Source organism: Sinocyclocheilus anshuiensis, unplaced genomic scaffold (assembly GCF_001515605.1).
Source record: "Sinocyclocheilus anshuiensis isolate Anshui unplaced genomic scaffold, SAMN03320099.WGS_v1.1 scaffold246, whole genome shotgun sequence".
Taxonomy (NCBI): domain Eukaryota; kingdom Metazoa; phylum Chordata; class Actinopteri; order Cypriniformes; family Cyprinidae; genus Sinocyclocheilus; species Sinocyclocheilus anshuiensis.
Genome location: NW_015542356.1, coordinates 2,462,371 through 2,481,299, shown reverse-complemented (window position 1 = coordinate 2,481,299; position 18,929 = coordinate 2,462,371). Strand labels below are relative to the sequence as shown.

General features: G+C 40.4%; 1 protein-coding gene across 4 annotated transcripts in view; it reads right to left on the bottom strand.

Annotated features, from left to right (window-relative positions):
- Nucleotides 1–18,929, bottom strand: part of gtf2ird1 (GTF2I repeat domain containing 1) — a 30,014-nt gene that overhangs the window by 3,259 nt on the left and 7,826 nt on the right. For 2 of the 4 annotated variants that reach the window (XM_016490579.1, XM_016490578.1), the window contains exons 2-22: nucleotides 17,980–18,109; nucleotides 17,745–17,886; nucleotides 17,434–17,613; nucleotides 17,141–17,324; nucleotides 15,674–15,972; nucleotides 15,408–15,503; nucleotides 13,618–13,701; nucleotides 12,929–13,112; nucleotides 12,372–12,397; nucleotides 11,956–12,079; nucleotides 6,302–6,345; nucleotides 6,108–6,185; nucleotides 4,931–5,017; nucleotides 2,970–3,020; nucleotides 2,822–2,887; nucleotides 2,469–2,652; nucleotides 2,296–2,357; nucleotides 1,890–1,955; nucleotides 1,419–1,686; nucleotides 1,300–1,328; nucleotides 1,166–1,213 (exon numbers count right to left, since the gene is read on the bottom strand). In XM_016490579.1, the coding sequence (XP_016346065.1) occupies nucleotides 1,166–1,213; nucleotides 1,300–1,328; nucleotides 1,419–1,686; nucleotides 1,890–1,955; nucleotides 2,296–2,357; nucleotides 2,469–2,652; nucleotides 2,822–2,887; nucleotides 2,970–3,020; nucleotides 4,931–5,017; nucleotides 6,108–6,185; nucleotides 6,302–6,345; nucleotides 11,956–12,079; nucleotides 12,372–12,397; nucleotides 12,929–13,112; nucleotides 13,618–13,701; nucleotides 15,408–15,503; nucleotides 15,674–15,972; nucleotides 17,141–17,324; nucleotides 17,434–17,613; nucleotides 17,745–17,886; nucleotides 17,980–18,105 (2,428 nt within the window). In that variant the 5' untranslated portion in view covers nucleotides 18,106–18,109. The remainder of the gene's footprint in view (nucleotides 1–1,165; nucleotides 1,214–1,299; nucleotides 1,329–1,418; nucleotides 1,687–1,889; nucleotides 1,956–2,295; nucleotides 2,358–2,468; nucleotides 2,653–2,821; nucleotides 2,888–2,969; nucleotides 3,021–4,930; nucleotides 5,018–6,107; nucleotides 6,186–6,301; nucleotides 6,346–11,955; nucleotides 12,080–12,371; nucleotides 12,398–12,928; nucleotides 13,113–13,617; nucleotides 13,702–15,407; nucleotides 15,504–15,673; nucleotides 15,973–17,140; nucleotides 17,325–17,433; nucleotides 17,614–17,744; nucleotides 17,887–17,979; nucleotides 18,110–18,929) is intronic. The other 2 variants (XM_016490581.1, XM_016490577.1) reach the window with 2 other exon arrangements.

Below are 18,929 nucleotides of genomic sequence, written 5' to 3'. Positions count from 1 at the left end.
ACACAGAAGCAGTTCCGGGGGAATGACGTATGAGGTCGGCTTTGCGCATGCGCCGCTCAGAAGTGACGAACGCGGAACTGCTTCCGTGTAGGACTGTTGGCGCAAGCTACATTAAAGTGATTATTACGTTTTGAATATGGATATTTTTCTTACAAAAATGCTTCGATTCGCTACAGGAGGCCTTTGTTCACACCCCGGAGCCACGTGAGACACTTTTTTTATGGATGGGCGCTTTTTATTTAACTTCTTTTGGACTGATGCATGCAACACCCGCTGAGTGCCATTAAACAGCTTGAAAGATCAAAGACAATTTGTAATATAACTCCGACTGGATTCGTCTGAAAGAAGAAAGTCATATACACCTAGGATGACTTGAGGGTGAGTAATTTATGGGCTAATTTTCATTTTTGGGTGAACTAACCCTTTAAAGCTAGGTTTATGCTGCTTTATTTTTTAAAAGGAAATACCTTGGACATTGGCTATTTTGTAATAGACCATTTAATAATTTTATGATGTATTTTAGACAATTATAAATTATTAAATAATTAAATAAAACAATATTATAGTAATGGCCGATTTTATAATATTAAAAAAAAGTTAAACTTTGAACATCAAAAAATCCTGAAAAAACGTATCACAGTGTCCATAAAAATAATATTAAGCAGCGGTTTTCAATATGGATTACAAGGAATATTTCTTGACAGGCAAATCAATGTTTTCTGAAGGATCATGTGACGATGAAGACTGGAGTAATGGCTGCTGAAAATTCAGCTTTGCCATCCCAGGAATAAAATACTTTTTAAAAGATTTAAAGGCAGTTATTTTACCTGTTAATAATATTTTTTAATGTTACTATTGCAATGTATTTAATAATGCAACCTTGGTTAGCATTAGAGACCTCTTTCAAAAACAAAAAAAAACAAAAAAAACTTACTCTGAGTTTGAACTGCAGTATATTTGCAAATAAAATACTTTTATCTCAGTCAAACAGTAAAACTAAAGTGCCTAAAGCAGCCTCTTCCATTGATTGGGAGCAATCTATTTTGGCCGCATCACAATGTTCTGCACATCCAGACTAGACATGGATGCTTGTGCATTAATTGCAATAAATAACTACACTACAATAATAACACTAAATCTTTCATAAATTATGCCTTATTCTTACCACTTATTGGGGTGTAACCTTTCTTCAGTATGGTTATTCTTCGTGGTGCTGGCAAAGCAAAAATGATTTTATTTCCATGAGTAATTCAGCAAAAAAAAAAAAAAAAGCAGTGCTATGAAATTGTGACAGCTTACCTGGCTTGGGAATAAGCCCTTGGAAAGGCCTGAAAAGATAATAAAATACTTTTGTAATTCTCTGGGATTTCCAAAATAAACTCCAATATATTACACAAATTATTTTTTCTCGTCTTCACCTTGTAATGCTGAAAGAGATCTTGTCTGCCACCGCTAATATCCTCTCTAGATTCTGTGAGCCGAAGGTACAGGGTTTTCTGAAGGGGATGCCAGGGGGCAAGCCCTCGATAATCACTGAGCCAGGGTTACTCTTGATCCTCTTGTAAGGCACTTGCACAGGATACTTAATGCCCAGTGCCTCGCCGTATTTCCTGTTGAACAGGTCTTGGACCTGCTCTCGCAGAGTGTTCGCCAAGTCGATACGGGAGAGCTTGGCCTCTAAACTGTCTGCGGGCAGAACAATGTTAGAAAAGCCAACGGTTTAGTGATCGCAATTCAAAGGTTAGAAGAAATGAAGGTTTGAACATAAACTGGCATCCAAAAGACAGACACGTGGCACACGGATCAACTGAATCATTTCATTTAGTCAGGATGTAATAAAGTCACAAACCTACTGTGTACAACACCTGATAACTTAATCACGGTGTTACCTGAGAATGCTGGTCTTTTGGAGGCAGGTCCCGGGTCATCTGATTGATCTTTGGAGTCAGTCTCTGCTGAACGTTTAATCAAAAGGAGCATTATATTAGAATAGTAAGTGATATTTTGGCTAAAATAGAAGAAATATACATATAAAATGAATAGTTAAAACAAAACAATACAAACAAAACAAAAAAACAAAGCAAAGCAAACAAAATAAAACAAAACTATACAAACAAAACAAAAAAACAAAGCAAAGCAAAGCAAAACAAACAAAATAAAACAAAGCAAAGCAAAGCAAAGCAAAACAAAAAACAAAACATAAAACAAAGCAAAGCAAAGCAAAACAAAAAACCCCTACAATGGACTGGCCATGCATCCAGGGTAAAAATAAATAAAATTAAATTGTTATTTCACCTGAATCAGAGGTTGTCTTAGAGACACCTTCATGTTTAACCTGTTCTGTCAACAATTCTGGCCTGACAAAAATAAAAAAGGCACACTGTTGTTACACTACTTCTTTAGACACTGTAGTGGTTTTATGCGAACAAATTTGATAGATCATTTTAATATGTTCTGTATGAATATACCTCTTTATAACAAATGTAATCTGACTACTGGCGGCAAGAATCTTCCGGAGTTTTGCCGCTCCAAAACAGTTTGGTCTTCGAAAAGTCATCCCTTCTGGTAGCCCTGTGACATACAGGTCATCTGGATACATCTGGAACTTGGAATATGGCACTTTAGCTGGTTCAGGCAGACCAAGAGCCTCACCTAGAATGAGAAAGAGAGATGATTTGACGGATATGAAAATCTACTTGGAATTCTGCCATCTATTATTTGTGTATATTAAACCTAGAATAATTTGATTGGTTGAATAAATCCAACTGGCAGATTTGCAGGTTGCCATCAGAGTTGATTGTAAATGAAGTTCATGACTCACTGTACTTGGAGCTGAACAGGCTCTCGACTTGCTTTCGCAGCTGAAGGATCATCTCTCCGATGTCTTCTGGGGAAAGGGAGGACAATCACACCAACAGCCTAAAATATCTGAAGACAAACCTGAGTGGCCTTTCAAAATGAACTTTTACCTTCAACAGCTCTCTTGAGCCCTTGTGTTGTAGACTTCAGCGTTAAATCTTCTGCAGAGATACAAACAGAATGCCATTAACATCAGTGTAGCACATGGGAAATCTTCCTATGTGTATGATTTGATGTGAATTCTACACGCTTGCAGGAGGTGTTGATGATTTAACTCACCTGTGGTTTACTCCAGTGACCATTTGTGTAATGCAAACTTCAACATAACAAATCCAGTGTTATTAATTAAAAAGTCAGACTGCTTAATCTGTGTTTATATGAACGCTTCAACCACGCCAGGTTTTTACACCTGACTCATGTACAAATTCTTTTTAAAAAAATGGTAATATAAAAGGAATCAAATATTTATAAATAACTTGCAAACTATAAAATAAAGCCATTAAAATGTTAATCAACAAAACAAAACTGTAATAACAGATTATATTAATATATTACTATTAGATATAAAATAAAGACTCAAATATTAAATTCTTAAAAAATAGTAAATACACTACTGTTCAAAACTTTGGGATCAGTTAGATTTTTTAATGCTTTTTTTTATGATGTCTCTGATTCTTACCAAGGATGCATTTATTTGCTCACAAATACAGTAAAAACAGTAATATGGTGAAATATTATTATGATTTAAAATAGCTGGTTTCTATTTCATATTTCAAAATGTAATTTATTCCTGTGATGGCAAAGCTGAATTTTCAACTCCATTTTTCATTCTTCAGTGTCACATAAGCCTTCAGAAATCAATCTAATAACCTGATTTAGTGTTCAAGAAAATTATTATCAATGTTGAAAACAGTTGTGCTGCTTAATTATAAAAGTCTTTACCAATTATACATGTCTGCATTATAAATGTCTTTACTGTAACTTTTCATGAATGTTTCTGAAAGTATTTCTTGCTGTCCCCAAAAGTTTTAACTGTATAAATCACATTTATTTTGTACAAGTCATACTTTGAGAAAATTATTTTCCATAGCCTTTTCAGTCTTTCAGGATTACTGAAAAGGGATTTTTGATTAAGACCGATTTACTAATCAATCATTCTGACCAAACTGTGATCACAGTGATCATTTCATGGAAAAGAACCAATTCAAAAGAATCTGGCTTACCTACAAGGTTTACTCTACAAAAAAAAGCATCATTCTATATGACTTATCTATATGAATTTTGCAGCATAACTAAAGAAAGGATTTTTAAAACAATTTAAAAATTCCCTTATATTTCCAAGTTATCCATAACCAAGATTTCCTACCTGTTAAATAAACACATCACATGTACTGTAGTTGAGCGTTCATATCAACTCTACAGTTTATTTCTATATATTAGGGGCGCTAACACTGGGAGTCTATTTAGGGAGTTCTACTGGATGTGGGTTTACTGTCGTGGGTAAAGTAGCACAGCACTGGGAACAGGTTATACACTGGATCTGACTCGGGTGAGACTACTGTTTGGGTAAGTCTGGGTTATTGGGAATGGAGTTGAAATAAGACATGTAAAACTCTTGTCTTACCATATTTTAACCTATGTTATTATCACTGGTTAAAATGTTTTTGTACATTAACTGCTGCTGTCCTGTTTCGATCTTCACAGTGGTTCGAACTCACGTACAATTCCTTTTGAGAGATTAGGCCAAGGTTTCTCCACACTACGCAGTGGCCAAATTAGCATTTAATATCAATGTTGAGCATTAAATCACTGAAATTAATGTCTTACAAGAACTGCTTTGACAGTTAGTTGGATGGACATGCACATGTACATATAAAGATTATGAGACAGGCATTAACGCTTGAAGGAGGGCAGGTATAGACCAGGCAGAGGGATTTGAACTGGATGAGAAGTTGGAAAGGTTTATATTCGAAGCTTTGATATGTCATATGTTTGGGATTATCGATGTACTACCAGAGGCAAGAGAAAAGATGGATGTGGAACTACACTCGGATATAAGGTAAGAAGTTACCTGCTACAGGCTCCTTGGGATGACAGAGGTCAGGGGTCACCCGCTCCGCCTGAGGCTCACTCGGCTCTTCTGTAGAAGCACTGGACTCTGAGATGTAGAAGATGAGAGGAAGACAAGAATAGACTAAATGAGCAGTTGGATGTACAGTTAAAACCAAATGAAATGACATTCAAAATGCATTTGATTTTGATAATATGATTTATTGATTGGGATTTGGTTTTGAATTGTGAAAAGCAGAACAATTCATGCTGATAAAATTTTTCATTATTTTTAGAATAAATATAATGCATTGATGAATCGTCCTCTGGGAGGCCAGTGAAAAAGAAGTCTCTTTTGTTAACCAAGGCTGCATCTATTTGATCAAAAAGTACAGTAAAAAAATAGTGAAAATATGAAATATTAGAGTTTAAAATAATAATATTTATTAAGGAAGTCAATAGGGCCCAATTTTAAAGTGAGCATGATGCAGCATTCAGTCCTTCCATAACATAACATATTCCTAAGTGAAACAGAATGTTAAATGACAAAAAATGCACGGAAATTGATTTTATCCATCGTGGATTGATTGGATTGTGAAAAGTGGTCTCTGTTTGACAGTGGTTTCAGAAACAGAGAAAGTACATTTTGATGAAAGATGATAATGTGCACTGATGAAGCGAGCACACTCACCCAAGATACTTATAACATAAATAGGGTCTTTAAGTAAGGTCAGAAGGTAAACAGGAGGTAAAAAGTCACATTTGATCAGAATAATGTTTTTTTAATATTGCACATGCAGCACTTGAGGTCATATTTGCAGTTTATATATATGATCTTCCTCCCGTTCACAGTGTTTAGCCAATGAATGTGCCATGTAATGCAAAATGTCCCGCCTGTCCTCAAAGGCTCAGATCACTGCACAGCAGGGTGGAAAATGAAAGCAAATATTTTTTAATCAGAAGGCAACCATCAAAGACACACTTCCTCTCTGTGAGTAAGTGAAATATGCTAATACATTCCCATCCAGTAGACCTACAGGGACTTCATGCTGCTTTCAGCTCACAACTTTATTTCAATTTCTGCACAGATGATTGTTGTTAACTAACAATAACACCAAAAAGAGAACAAAACTTGAGGTACCAGGCTGAAATATGAAAACTCTCAGCGTGAGCTTTACTGTGGGGCTGGGATACCATACCTGGCACTGTCACCACAATTTCACCATCTGGGGGTTCGGTTTTGATCTTTTTCAAAGGCAGACAGTCCCCAGATGGCCCTGAAAAATAAAACGGATTGGATTATTTTGAATTTTACACTTAAAATACGTTTTATAATCATAAAACTGCAGGGCAAAAGCCAAAGCTGTATTGAAACCATGAGAGGACAATCTACCTGCTTCACACTCAGCCAAAGGACTGACACAGGAGCTTGTTGATCTGAAACAAAAACGAGACTTCCTTTACTAGTTACCTATCTACTACTTAAAAAAAGTGGTGCACCCAAATAAAATTTCAAAGCCAAACATGGAACTTCTGACACACTTTCTGTTAACCTTTAATATTTTTTAAAACAATTAAATATATGCAAAAAACAGAGAACATTGACTTACTTATTAACTCTTTCATTGATTATTATATAATACAAGCACAGCCTTAGTCTCTCACTGTATATAAGTAGAGAATAGGAACATTTTTATTAAAAAATCAGTATCTATGACAGTTATTGCTGAAAAGGAAAATGTCTGCAAATATGTACTCTTTTTTTTTACTGGGGGAAAATGGGACTGCAATTATTTATTTATTGTTTGCTTGTTGATTTATTGTCACATTTATTGGGCTTTTTATCCATGTCAAAATCTTTGTTCAGACAGTACACAAAAGTGGCCCAAATTTGATTCGTTTTTCCTTAACTTTGTGAACAGCACAAACAACATGGAATCCGATTTTTCCGATTCTGACCACTTTACTAAATCAGATACAAATCAGATGTTTTGCAGTACGACCTCAGTCTGAACAGTAATATCAGAATTATTTTAGCCGAATTCACATCAGACTTTTACATTTTTTTACACTCTAGATCAACATTCATCAAATTTCTGAGCTGATGGGAATCACTCCAAAGATAACGGTAATAATAACGGTAGTTCTTTGCGTGATCAGTTAATATGGAAGACAGCCATGATGGTAGTCAGTGGAGGGACAGTGAGCTGTTAGTATTATGGTAACAGCAAAACTTGAGGGAAAACTAGAAAAACTTTGCTGTCTTTCTCCTCATTCTTGTCTTTGTCCTCTTTATTGCCTGCACACAAATTCATCTTGTTATTGTTGTTGTGGACATAGTCAGTTCGAGACTGTGATTAATTCACACTACAATCTGATATTGGCCACGAAAAAATATGATGTGTACAGCCACTCAAAAAAATCAGATCTAAGCAATAAAGCAGAACTAAGTACTAAGGCTCGCGAATGTAGCCAGAGTTATCAGATCTGTTTCAGCAGAGTTTCAGGTCACATTTTCGGCTGAAATTTCTTTCCTACAGCTAAAATTTCAATGTATCGCTACAGGAAAATAAAAATGTACTCAGTTACAAACGTAACCTCGGTTCCCTGAGATACGGGAACGAGTACTGCATCTGCTAAGACGCTATGGGAAAAAGTATTTTTTTCTCCTGAACTGAAGCCTTTTTCAATAACACAGTGTAACTGCATGGCCATTGGTTCGTGCGGTACACTTTAAAAATTAACCAATGGCTCGGCAGCGGTGCTGCACGAACCTATGGCCACAAAGCCCGCCAGAATGGGCGGGGCCATCTGGCTATATAAGCGGGCACTTTGCCGTAGGATTCAGGTTACTTCGACTGAAGTGACGACTGAGTCGTGCAGCTGCATAGCACGGCTAGCAATGCAGTACTCGTTCCCATATCTCAGGGAACCGAGGTGACATTAGTAACCGAGTACGTTCCCTATCGATACTTCACTCGTACTGCATCTGCTAAGATGCTATGGGAACCAGTACAATCACGCCGTGCTATGGCAGAGGAACGACTACATGTGTAACCTTGCCCTAGGCACCTCAGGGCCCAAGGGGACAAGAATAGTAAACACCTCCCAAGGCGAACGGGCTTAGCGCACAGATGTCACGCCCGGCCTGAGTGATCGTTCCAGAAGACTTGCACAACCCCGGCACCCATGAGGGCCGAGAGCGCACAAGTAAGTCCTCTGATGGGTTTGAGCATGTTACAGCCAAACTCCTGCTCAGAACGGTACCGCGTAAGCAGGTGCATGCCAGTTATGCAGAAAGAACCCTGGCCTGCAAGGCAGGGACGTCCAGGTTATAAAACCTTGCAAATGTGGACGGCGAGGCCCAACCGGCCGCTGCACAAATTTAACAACGCTAGACCATGCCCAAGAAGAGGCGATGCCTCTAGTTGAATGGGTTCGTACTCCAATGGGGCATTGCAGGCCCAAGGAAGAGTAGGCTAGCATAATAGCGTCAACTATCCACTTAGAAAGGCTCTGCTTCATGACCGGATGCCCTTTAGCACGGCTACCGAAGCAAACAAAGAGCTGTTCAGACTGCCTAAACAGGGCGGAACGCTCGATGTAAACTTTCAGCGCTCTGACGGGGCAGAGTAAATTCAACTCCTGGTCCTTTTCTGAGGGAGGAAGCGCAGAGAGTGTAATGACCTGTGCCCTGAATGGAGTAGAGAGCACCTTAGGTATATAACCATGCCTCGGTTTTCTTGACGACCTTAGAGTCGCCAGGCCTGAACACCAGGCAGGTAGGGCTCACAGAGAGCGCCTGTAAGTCTCCCATTCATTTGACCGATGCTAATGCTAGCAGCAGAGCGGTTTTCAACGACAGGGACCGAAGGTCAACAGCCTGCAGCAGCTCAAAGGGAGGACCCTTCAGGGCCCTCAGAACAGTGGGCAGGTCCCACGTAGGGACAGTGAGGGGACGGGGCGGATTCAGCCTCCTAGCCCCCCTCAGAAAACGGACAACAAAGTTGTTTCTGCCCATCGACTGGCCTGCTATAGGGGCATGAGAAGCCGTTATAGCTGCTACATATACCTTGAGTGTGGATGGGGAGCGCCCCTTATCCAACATCTCCTGCAGGAAGGACAATATCACCGATACATCACAGACAGACGGGTCCTCGCCGCGGGTTAATCACCAGGCGGAGAACACCAACCACTTAAGGGAGTAGAGGCGTCTTGTAGATGGAGCTCTAGCCTGAGAAATGGTGTTTAGAACACACTCTGGGAGGCTTGCAGGCTCCCGTCGCCTAAGGGAGGAGATCAAGCCTCAGAGGAATGGGACATGGGGCTGCTATGAGCAGCTGCGACAGCTCTGATAACCAATGCTGGTTTCTCCGGAGCAGGGCCACCAGGAGAACATTGCGTTCTTGTTCCCTGATTCGTCTGATTACCTGCGGGATCAGGGCGATCAGGGGAAAAGCATAGAGAAGGAGGTTGGGCCAGTCGTGGGCCAACGTGTCCTTGTCCTTGGAATAATAAATTGGGCAACGAGAGTTGTCTTTTGAGGCGAAGAGGTCCACTTCTGCCTTGCCAAAGATCTCCCAAATTTTTTGAACCGTCTGTGGATGAAGCATCCACTCTTCTGAGGGGACTTTGCTTCGTGACAACATGTCCGCTCATTGGTTCAGTTTGCCCGGAACATGCACTGCTCTCAGCGAGCGCAAGTTGAGCTGAGCCCATTCCAGGAGGCGCTCTACTAGCACAAAGAGATGCCTCAAGGAAAGCCCTCCCTGGTGATTTATGTAGGACACCACAGTCATGCTGTCCAAGCGGACCAGAACGTGGTGTCCCCTCAGGTCCGGTAGGAAGGTTTGACAGGCCTGACATACCGCCAGCATTTCGAGGCAGTTGATGTGAAAACCGTCCTCCGCTTTCGACCAGTGGCCGAAAGCCGGTTTTCCTTCGCACAGAGCTCCCCAACCCGTGTTGGAAGCATCTGTCGAAACCACCTTTCTCCTGCAGACCATTCCCAGGGGGACGCCCTGTTCCATCCACTGAGCATTCTTCCAAGGGGTCAGGGCTGTTACACAGGCCTGGTCTACCCTGATAAGCAGGCGTCCGTGACGCCACGCATGAGATGGAACCCGCGGTTTCAGCCAGTACTGAAGGGGACACATACGAAGCAGGCCCAACTATAGCACTGGAGATGCTGCAGCCATAAGGCCCAGCATCTTTTGAAATGCCTTGAGGGGGCAAGAGGCACCGGCCTTGAAGGAAGCCGCGAGCTGCTGTATGACCAGAGCACGCTCTGTCACGACCACCGCTCTCATTTCGAACACTGTTCCCAGAAACGATACTCATTGGCTGGGGGACAGTGCACTCTTGGCAAAATTGACCCTGAGCCCCAGGCATTCTAAGAGGCAGTTGAGGAGGGCTCTGTGAGAAAGTGACTCCGCCTCCGACTGGGCCAGAACGAGCCAAGATGCGCGGCCACTGACTCGTCCAGTGGAGGAAGCTTCACGTACCCCTTATCTTCAACGCCGTCCACCGAAGTAAGGGCGGATGAAGCGGAAGTATGGAGATGTGCAGAGTATGGGGCGCGCCACGACCTGGTGAGCTCGTCATGGACCTCCGACAGGAACCACTCATCCAGAAGGCTGCGGGAGGGCTCCTCCGGTGGAGACCACTCCAATCCCAGCTCCTTGAAGGCTTTCGAGAGGACACGGAGTAATTCGGCATCCATCCCGGGCTTAACGTCGCTGGGCTCGGACGACGGCAGGGGGGCGGCAGTCGAGCCCGACAGCTCCTCCGCGTCCAAGGCTGCTAATGACATGCTGTCATCCAGCAGCTCGTCATCACTCCCGCCAAATGAGACCATATCGCTCACGCTGGCAGAGGGACATGGTGAGCTCGTCATGGACCTCCGACAGGAACCACTCATCCAGAAGGCTGCGGGAGGGCTCCTCCGGTGGAGACCACTCCAATCCCAGCTCCTTGAAGGCTTTCGAGAGGACACGGAGTAATTCGGCATCCATCCCGGGCTTAACGTCGCTGGGCTCGGACGACGGCAGGGGGGCGGCAGTCGAGCCCGACAGCTCCTCCGCGTCCAAGGCTGCTAATGACATGCTGTCATCCAGCAGCTCGTCATCACTCCCGCCAAATGAGACCATATCGCTCACGCTGGCAGAGGGACACTGGTCAGGCTGGGTGAAGAGGACGGGGGAAGCCTCTCTGTGTGGAGAGAGCGAGGCACGCGGGACTTGAGCCGACATGAGCTCGCTCACATCCGAGCGCTGCAATCCTCTCCCCCACTGTTTTTTCCTCACAGGCTCCTGGGAGGAAGAAAACGGGAGGGCGCGAGGGGCGAAGTCGCTTTCTGAAAGAAAGCTATCCGCGAGCGCAGAGAGGTGAGACTCATGTTCTCACAGTGGGAATAATCCGTCTCAGTGAGCGCGGATTCCGCGTGGGATTTCCCCAAGCAGGAAATGCACTCACGGTGGCCGTCATCGGCGTGCAGGGGAGACCTGCACGTACCGTAATAATGGTGTGGCATTTGAAACAACGCCGCAAAAATTTGCTCTTTATAAGGCTCGCCAGATGGCGGCAGGAGAAGCTGGACCACTGCTGTGAGGCGGAAAAGGCGGCAAATCAGCCGAGCAGAGAGGTCGCTATTCCACTGCAAGGCGTGTCAATGGCGAGCAGGCTCTTCAGTCAGCGGAGATCAGTGTAGAACGTCGTCGCCGCTGAAGGAGAAGAAATCTGAATCCTATGGCGAAGTGCCCGCTTATATAGCCAGATGGCCCTGCCAATTCTGGCGGGCTTTGTGGCCTTAGGTTCGTGCAGCACCGCTGCCGAGCCATTGGTTCGTTTTTAAAGTGTACTGCACGAACCAATGGCCGTGCAGTTACACTGCGTTATTGAAAAAGGCTTCAGTTCAGGAGAAAAAATTACTTTTTCCCATAGCGTTTTAGCAGACGCAGTATGAGTGAAGTATCGATAGGGAACACAAGTTATCTAAGAAAATACAAATATTATGCTTCTGTGGTGACAGGGAAGGTAAATTGGTACCTGCTACTGTGAGTGTTGCTGACCAGCTCTAGAGAAGAGCTCGGCACCCTGAGCCCATCTGGGAATCCGTCCTCAGGGGCGGCACCATCCTGTTTGCCCTCCTCCTTTGCTATTTTTCCAGCAGCTTGCAAAAAATATAAAATGTTAAATGTAAAAATATGTTTTATGTTGTGACATCAAATTAATTACAATCAGAATATGACATAGTAAATGTGACTTTATAAGGTTAAACCAACAAATGTAATTTGTTATGGATCAGATTAGTTAGAAACAGCTCCCTAAAGTAACAACAGAACATTTTCACCTTTTACAGTGCAAAAAAAACTACAATGTTATGTAATAATAATGCTATTACATCGTAATAAGTGCAACAAGTAAAGATGAGCCACACAGATAATGGTTAAGGAAATGCTTACCGGTAAAAATCCGCTCATCAAACATTCTAAGAAAAGAAAAAGAAAATTGTGAGTTCCTGTGAGCCGTAAACATATTGAAACATTGAAATGCTGTCTACGCATGTCTGGTGCCGAGCAGCAGGAGATTTCCTCATTATGCCAAATCAGCGGCTCCATGCTGGCTCATGTATGGCAGCGGTTACCACAACCAGCATGACGCTCCACTTTGAATGCCTAGCGCCGCTCTGCCAGATGGCAAAGACAGCTAGACATTTTTTTCTTATGAAACAAATTAAAAACTCAGTATATCCAGTACCAATATCTGGATTCATTTTCAATGAGCCACACAGTGAATTACATGACAAAAAATGAAAGGCTATCAGTAATTAAATCTCTGACACCGTCGTCACATGTTAAAATTGGAAGAGCTACAAATCACACCGCCGCTGTTTCAGTTTAACAGTTCTGGTTTAACTCTGACTATGGCTCTATTCATCTTAATTGACACAAAAGGAAATCTCTCTCATCAGGTCAACGTAAGTTCTCCAATATAAGTAGGTTTAGATGGAGTTTCAAACCTTTTGACAACAAAGCGGACAGCATGCCTTTCTTCCAGGATCCGTTTGAGTTTAGGCACACCGTAAGTGCATGGTCTCTTGAAGGGAATCTTGTCTGGAATTCCAATGATCTCTACTGCCTCAGGATCACAGGCGATTTTCCGGTATGGCACAGGAACCATGTGATCCAGGCCTAATGCTTCAGCTAAAATAAACATCAATCAATTGATGAGTTAAACCTGACGTGTGTGATATTCTGCACTATACCAAATAGAACTGAAAAAATAACTGTTTTTAAACAATCCCCCGACTGCCATTGGTCAACCAAAAAGATAGTCCCACCCCAAACGCACACCATTGGTTGAGCCAATGTTGCTAGTTGTTTTGATGGATATTCAGATGAATCAACCAACTAATGGTTTACTTACAATTCTCTGCATATTAATCTGGGAAAAGAGAAAATACTATAACCTTATAAAGCCTACTGTATATTTGATACACACATTTCTAAGGCCTGTAAATTATCAACAATCAACAAATTTTTTTTTTCAAAACATTTAATAAATTATATATTTTTTAAATTGACTGTTTGCATTGTTTGCATCATTTCGATAGAAAGCTAGAGCTAGATAGGTATTTTATCATCAATATGCAGTATTTTATTGTATAGTGGTATGACTGTAAATTCTGCATTGTGCACTTCAGCTCACCATATCTACTGTTGAAGAGGATCTGAACACATTCTCGAAGGGTGTTGATATCCTCAGTCTCCCTGATGAACGAATCCCATTTTTCTGGGCATGCAATAAAAAAACATTATCATGTAAAAATCAATACTTCTGTCATATATGTTGCCTATTAAGGTGACAGCAATAGTGCCACAGTCTCAATCAATATTTTCTGAAATGTATTTGTATACACTGAGGTTTTCCTCTGTTCTTTTAGACATAGGAGACAATTAAGGCAGGTCTCGACTCTCTGCAGTTACTGAAGATCTCATGCTGATCTTTTGAGAAGAACAGACTTTGGTAGCCCAGGTGACCTGGCCAAACTCCCATTACAACTGCCCACTCTGCCAAGATCAACCCTCTTTATGTCTCATTCGACTGTAGCTGTATCTAAACAAATACCACTGATATAATAAAAAATAATGTGTTGATCATAAGGTATGGCTGATTTATTTACCAAGAGCTTAATATATGATCTGTGTTTTCATAATGGGAGGAATAGTTCACCCAAAATATTCAGTCATATTCAGTTTACACACCCTATTAAGTCATTCCAAATCCATATGCTGTTATTTTTCAGTGAAACTTAGGAGAAATTCTGAAGAATCTTCATGCCATATTTTTTGTAAACTAAACAACAGATAATAATTAACATATTAATATGTCATGCTCCAAAAAAGGAAAGGAGTCCGAATGACTAGTTCGCTTCATCCCCTCAGGCAAAGCTCTGAAATGGATCGCAAAATTGTCTTGCCTTGAAAACTTTAAGGCAAAACACTACAAGCAAAATCATTGTTTTTTCAAGCACTGATCATTTTTGAGATTTTGTGCTATTTGTTTCGACAACTTTCATTTGATTCCATAAATTGTATTTCAGAATAGTGGAAAGAAAACATCCAAAATATTTAAGTGTTTATTTTATGACACTTTATTTTTTGTGTCTGTAGATTTCAATTACAATACATATCTTTAAAGCTGCTGTTTTTATTCTGAAGGTTAATATATCATTCACCTGATTTGTATACCATTTTTATTCCTAAAAACATGGTAAAACAAATAAATGGCTGTTGACAGTGTGTAGAAACCTTTAGCTTTAATATGTCAACAAACTGAAACAAGAATTTGAACCTGGCTTTATCCAATGCTCAGCTTTCTGTACTGGAAATGTATGCAAATTGGTGAATATTTATTTAGATAATGCCTCGTGTGCATTTTGAAACATAACATTTAAAAGAACTGGTAATACAAAACAGTTGTCTATCTGTGATTAATCAACTAGTAATCGCCAAAGTATGATCGCTACAAGAGGAAGATTATTGGTGAATAATGACTAATAAAACTATGAATAATGGCAATATTTTCAATCGTCATGCGTAGCATAGCACAGGAGTCATCTGAACAACTTTTACGCTTTTTTGGTGGATTTTTTGTTTGTCCTTTTTGGTCACTATGAAATGTTGTTAAATGGAATAAACTTTAAGATTCTTCAATAATTCTCCTTTTGTGTTCACTATATAACAGCACATGGGTTTGGTACAACATGGGGTGAATAAATAATGTCAGAACTTTCATTTTTGGGTAAACTATTAAAATAGTTTAAAGTGTGAGAAGATCCCTTGTCTTTGCATTTTAGGGAGCAAATTAACTCGGTCTATATCCTGTTCTAGTTATATTACAGACACACTGCTTGGGACCCCATAAAACCCACTGAAAATGAAGGCCAGCTTGTCCTTAGCCAGACACTGTAATGGTGAGTACAGTCTGTCGCCCACCTGATTTTTCATGCACTATGGAGAACAGAAGGCGCTTGGAGACATGGATGCTGGGAGGGCTCTGGGTAAGATCCGCTGCCAGCCCTATTCGCTCGCCTGGAAGAGACATACACAGTCAGAGCAATAAGCTCAGAGTTAAGCACATAAAAAAGAAGCATATCCATATGCTTCAGCACCTACACAAGTGGTAACATGCATCATAAGTGCACCTCTAATTTACACAGAAAGACAGTGGAGGCCAATGTATACAGAAAGGAGGCTCTTACCATTGTCAGCACATTCCTTGGCCTGAACCGCTTTCTCTTCAGCAGACGCCCACATGCCCAGCCGCTCTTTACCTATGCTGTGCAGTGATGTGGGCTTCAGGTCCAGCTTGCTGTCTGGGTGGGGCTGGGAGGACATGGGCATGCCGTACAGGAAGCTGGAGAGCATGGAGTTGCTAGCAGACGCTTCCTGCGCGGAGGGTTTGACAGAGGCGTGGTTGCTTATGCTCTTTGAGGTCGAAGAGTGATGGTTGACTTCCGGACAGGATTTGGCATCCCGAGAGGGTTCCTCTGGTGTTCTACTAAAATAAATAAATAAATATCACACAAACAATTTTTGGTCTTTGTTCATAAGGTGCTGCTAATGATAATATGATAAAATAATTATAAATAATGATCAAATTGATAGAACTGATCATTTCAATGACTAATATGAATAATAATAAATAAACAAAAAAAAACTGATTTTTTTAAGTTTGCAAATGATTTTATACACCAACTACTCGTACCAGTGAACTTTTTTTTAACGAAAGCGGTCATTTATATGATTTTAAACAAAATACAGGCCATAATAGATTCACTAATTATAATGGAAAACATGATCAAATACGATAATGACATATGTCTTTTATGGATCCTGTAATAAATACAGTGTTAAAGAGGTACAGTATACAGTACACCATGCAAAAGTTTGGGGTCAGTAAGATTTTTAAATGTTTTTGAAAGAAGTCTATTTCATCAAAGCTGCATTTATTTGATACAAGAATACAATAAAAACAGTAACATTATGAAAAATGAATACAATTTACAATAACTGTTTTCTATTCAAATACATTTTAAAATGTAATTTATTCCTGTGATGGCAAAGCTGAATTTTCAGCAGCCATTAGTCCAGTCTTCTGTGTCAAAAGATCCTTCGGAAATCATTCTAATATGATGATTTGGTGCTCAAGAAACATTTATCAATGTTGAAAACAGTTGTGCTACTTAATATTTTTGAGGAAACTGTGGTAATTTTTTTTTTTTTTTTTAGGATCCTTTGTTGAATTGGATTTGGATTTGAAACAGACACTTTTTGTTACATTGTAAAAAAGTCTTTACTGTCACTTTTGATCAATTTAATGCATTCTTGCTGAATTAAAAATATTAACGAGTATTAAAAGCTTGTTTAATAAGGATATTGTCCTTATACTCTGAGATGAATATTGAATTGCTGCTAATAGACATAAGACCAAAAGCTTATATCTTATTATGTGAGGTTTTGCAGAAAGAAAACCAACATGAAACCCTGTGAAAAATGTTAGATGGTCATAGTTTGAACTTTATGTGAAGAAGGTTATAGAGCAACACTTTTCCATTTTATTATTATTTTACATTCTCGTTCAGTCAAACTCAGACCTTGCGTGAACAGGCCTTTGCTTTCTGCCCATGACTCCACAAGCATATTATAAGAATAAAGTAGATGAAGACCTTTTGACTATGAAGCGGATGCGGTTGCTCTGCTCTAAGATCTTCATTAAGGTTTTCGTGTCATATTCCGAAGGCTTTCTCAGAGTTACACCATCAGGCAGGCCATAGACAACCACTGAGTTGGGATCCTTGAGAATCCAGTCATAAGGCACAGGGACCAGGCTGCTTTTCCCAACAGCCTCACCTGAAACAGTGGATAAACGTGTTTTGATTTGTGCCAAATATTATACCTCCTGTATCTTTACTTTTTTTTTCCTGCATAATAATATAGAGAAAATCTTAACCAGACTTACTATAAAGCACGCTGAACACCTCCTCCACCATCTTCCTCAGGACGAAGATGTTGGAATGAGTGTCTGTTAAGGCTCTCTGTCTGCCCGGCTGCCCGCAGTCTTTGCCAGTCCTGCTGCAGTCCACTTCAGGAACTTTGACGTGGGAGTTCATGGAGGTCAATGCTTGCAGACAGGACACTTCTGTGGAAAATAAATCTGTTATTCCTTAGGAAACAGCAAAAAACCCTTTAAACGCCTGCAGTATTATATGCAGCTTACATACACAATCATTCAAAATGGTTGTGTTCAATTTTGATTTCATGGTGACTCACTGCAGAACTTGTGAAAGTCTGTCTGTATTTCCTTTCTGGAATTTAGGAAGATTCTTCCCTTCTCTGTTCCCACAGCGATCACGCTGTCTTCATGCACAGTGACACAGGCCACCTCAGCATTCAGTTTAGACATGGCAGAGCACTGCAAACACAATTCACAAGTAATCCACCACCACCAAAATGCTGCATAAAACTCACACTGTAAGTATCTTTAAACTTATTGAGACGTTCTTACCACAGAGTCCAGGGCAGACACTAGGCTGGTGAGGATCTCTTGTCTGGCTGACACTTGGGGAACTTTGAGCTCTGGCCGAGAGTTGGTCCTCATCCCATCACAGCCCAGCTTCCGTATCTGTGCCATTCTTCTGCAGGAAAAGACACAGGATGAAGCACACTGAAATTCAATGCAGGTTTATAATGCTACACTAAAATAGACTGAATTACTCATTGAGTTAAAACTAAAATCACATATCAGTTGTTCTGCCAAAAGTTTGGGTAGGGTTACACTTTATTTTAAAGTGTTCTTGATACAAGGCAATTGCACAAATAAGAACAAGAGTAGTATTAATTAACAACATGTACTTATTATGGATGTTTGTAATTATGCATAATTTACTGCTTTTACTATAGTAAGGACATGTAACGTAGCAAGAACACTAAAATTAAATGTCAGCAAAGTATGTAATTAGATTGTTAAAAGACTTTACAAAAGACACCATATTTAATTGGACACAAATAAAAACTAATGTTTAAGGGACAGATGTACAGTCTGAAAAATAACTGTGAAAAGCATCTCTTGCTATTGAGTTGACCACACAGGATACACAGAAAAACAAACATGCAATGTCATTATTGAGTGTAATCCACTTTATGAACAAATGACTCATGTGAAGGAGGTTGTTCTTTTCATGAACTCACTAAATAAGGGAAATTACTTAATCAGCATCTGACTGACTAAACTGCATGTTCTCATTATTTTCAATGATGTCTGTCTCAAAACGAATTGATGATTTGTGAACTCAAGGTTCATGAAACTTGGAAGTTGCTTGTGACAAAATGTAGTTAAAGAAATTCATCTGCTACAGATTTTGTGTAACAAATATTATTTGAATAATTACACAAATTATTTATAGAGAGAGAAAGAGAGAGAGGCTGGTAATTAATATAATTTCCTTTAGTGTGCCA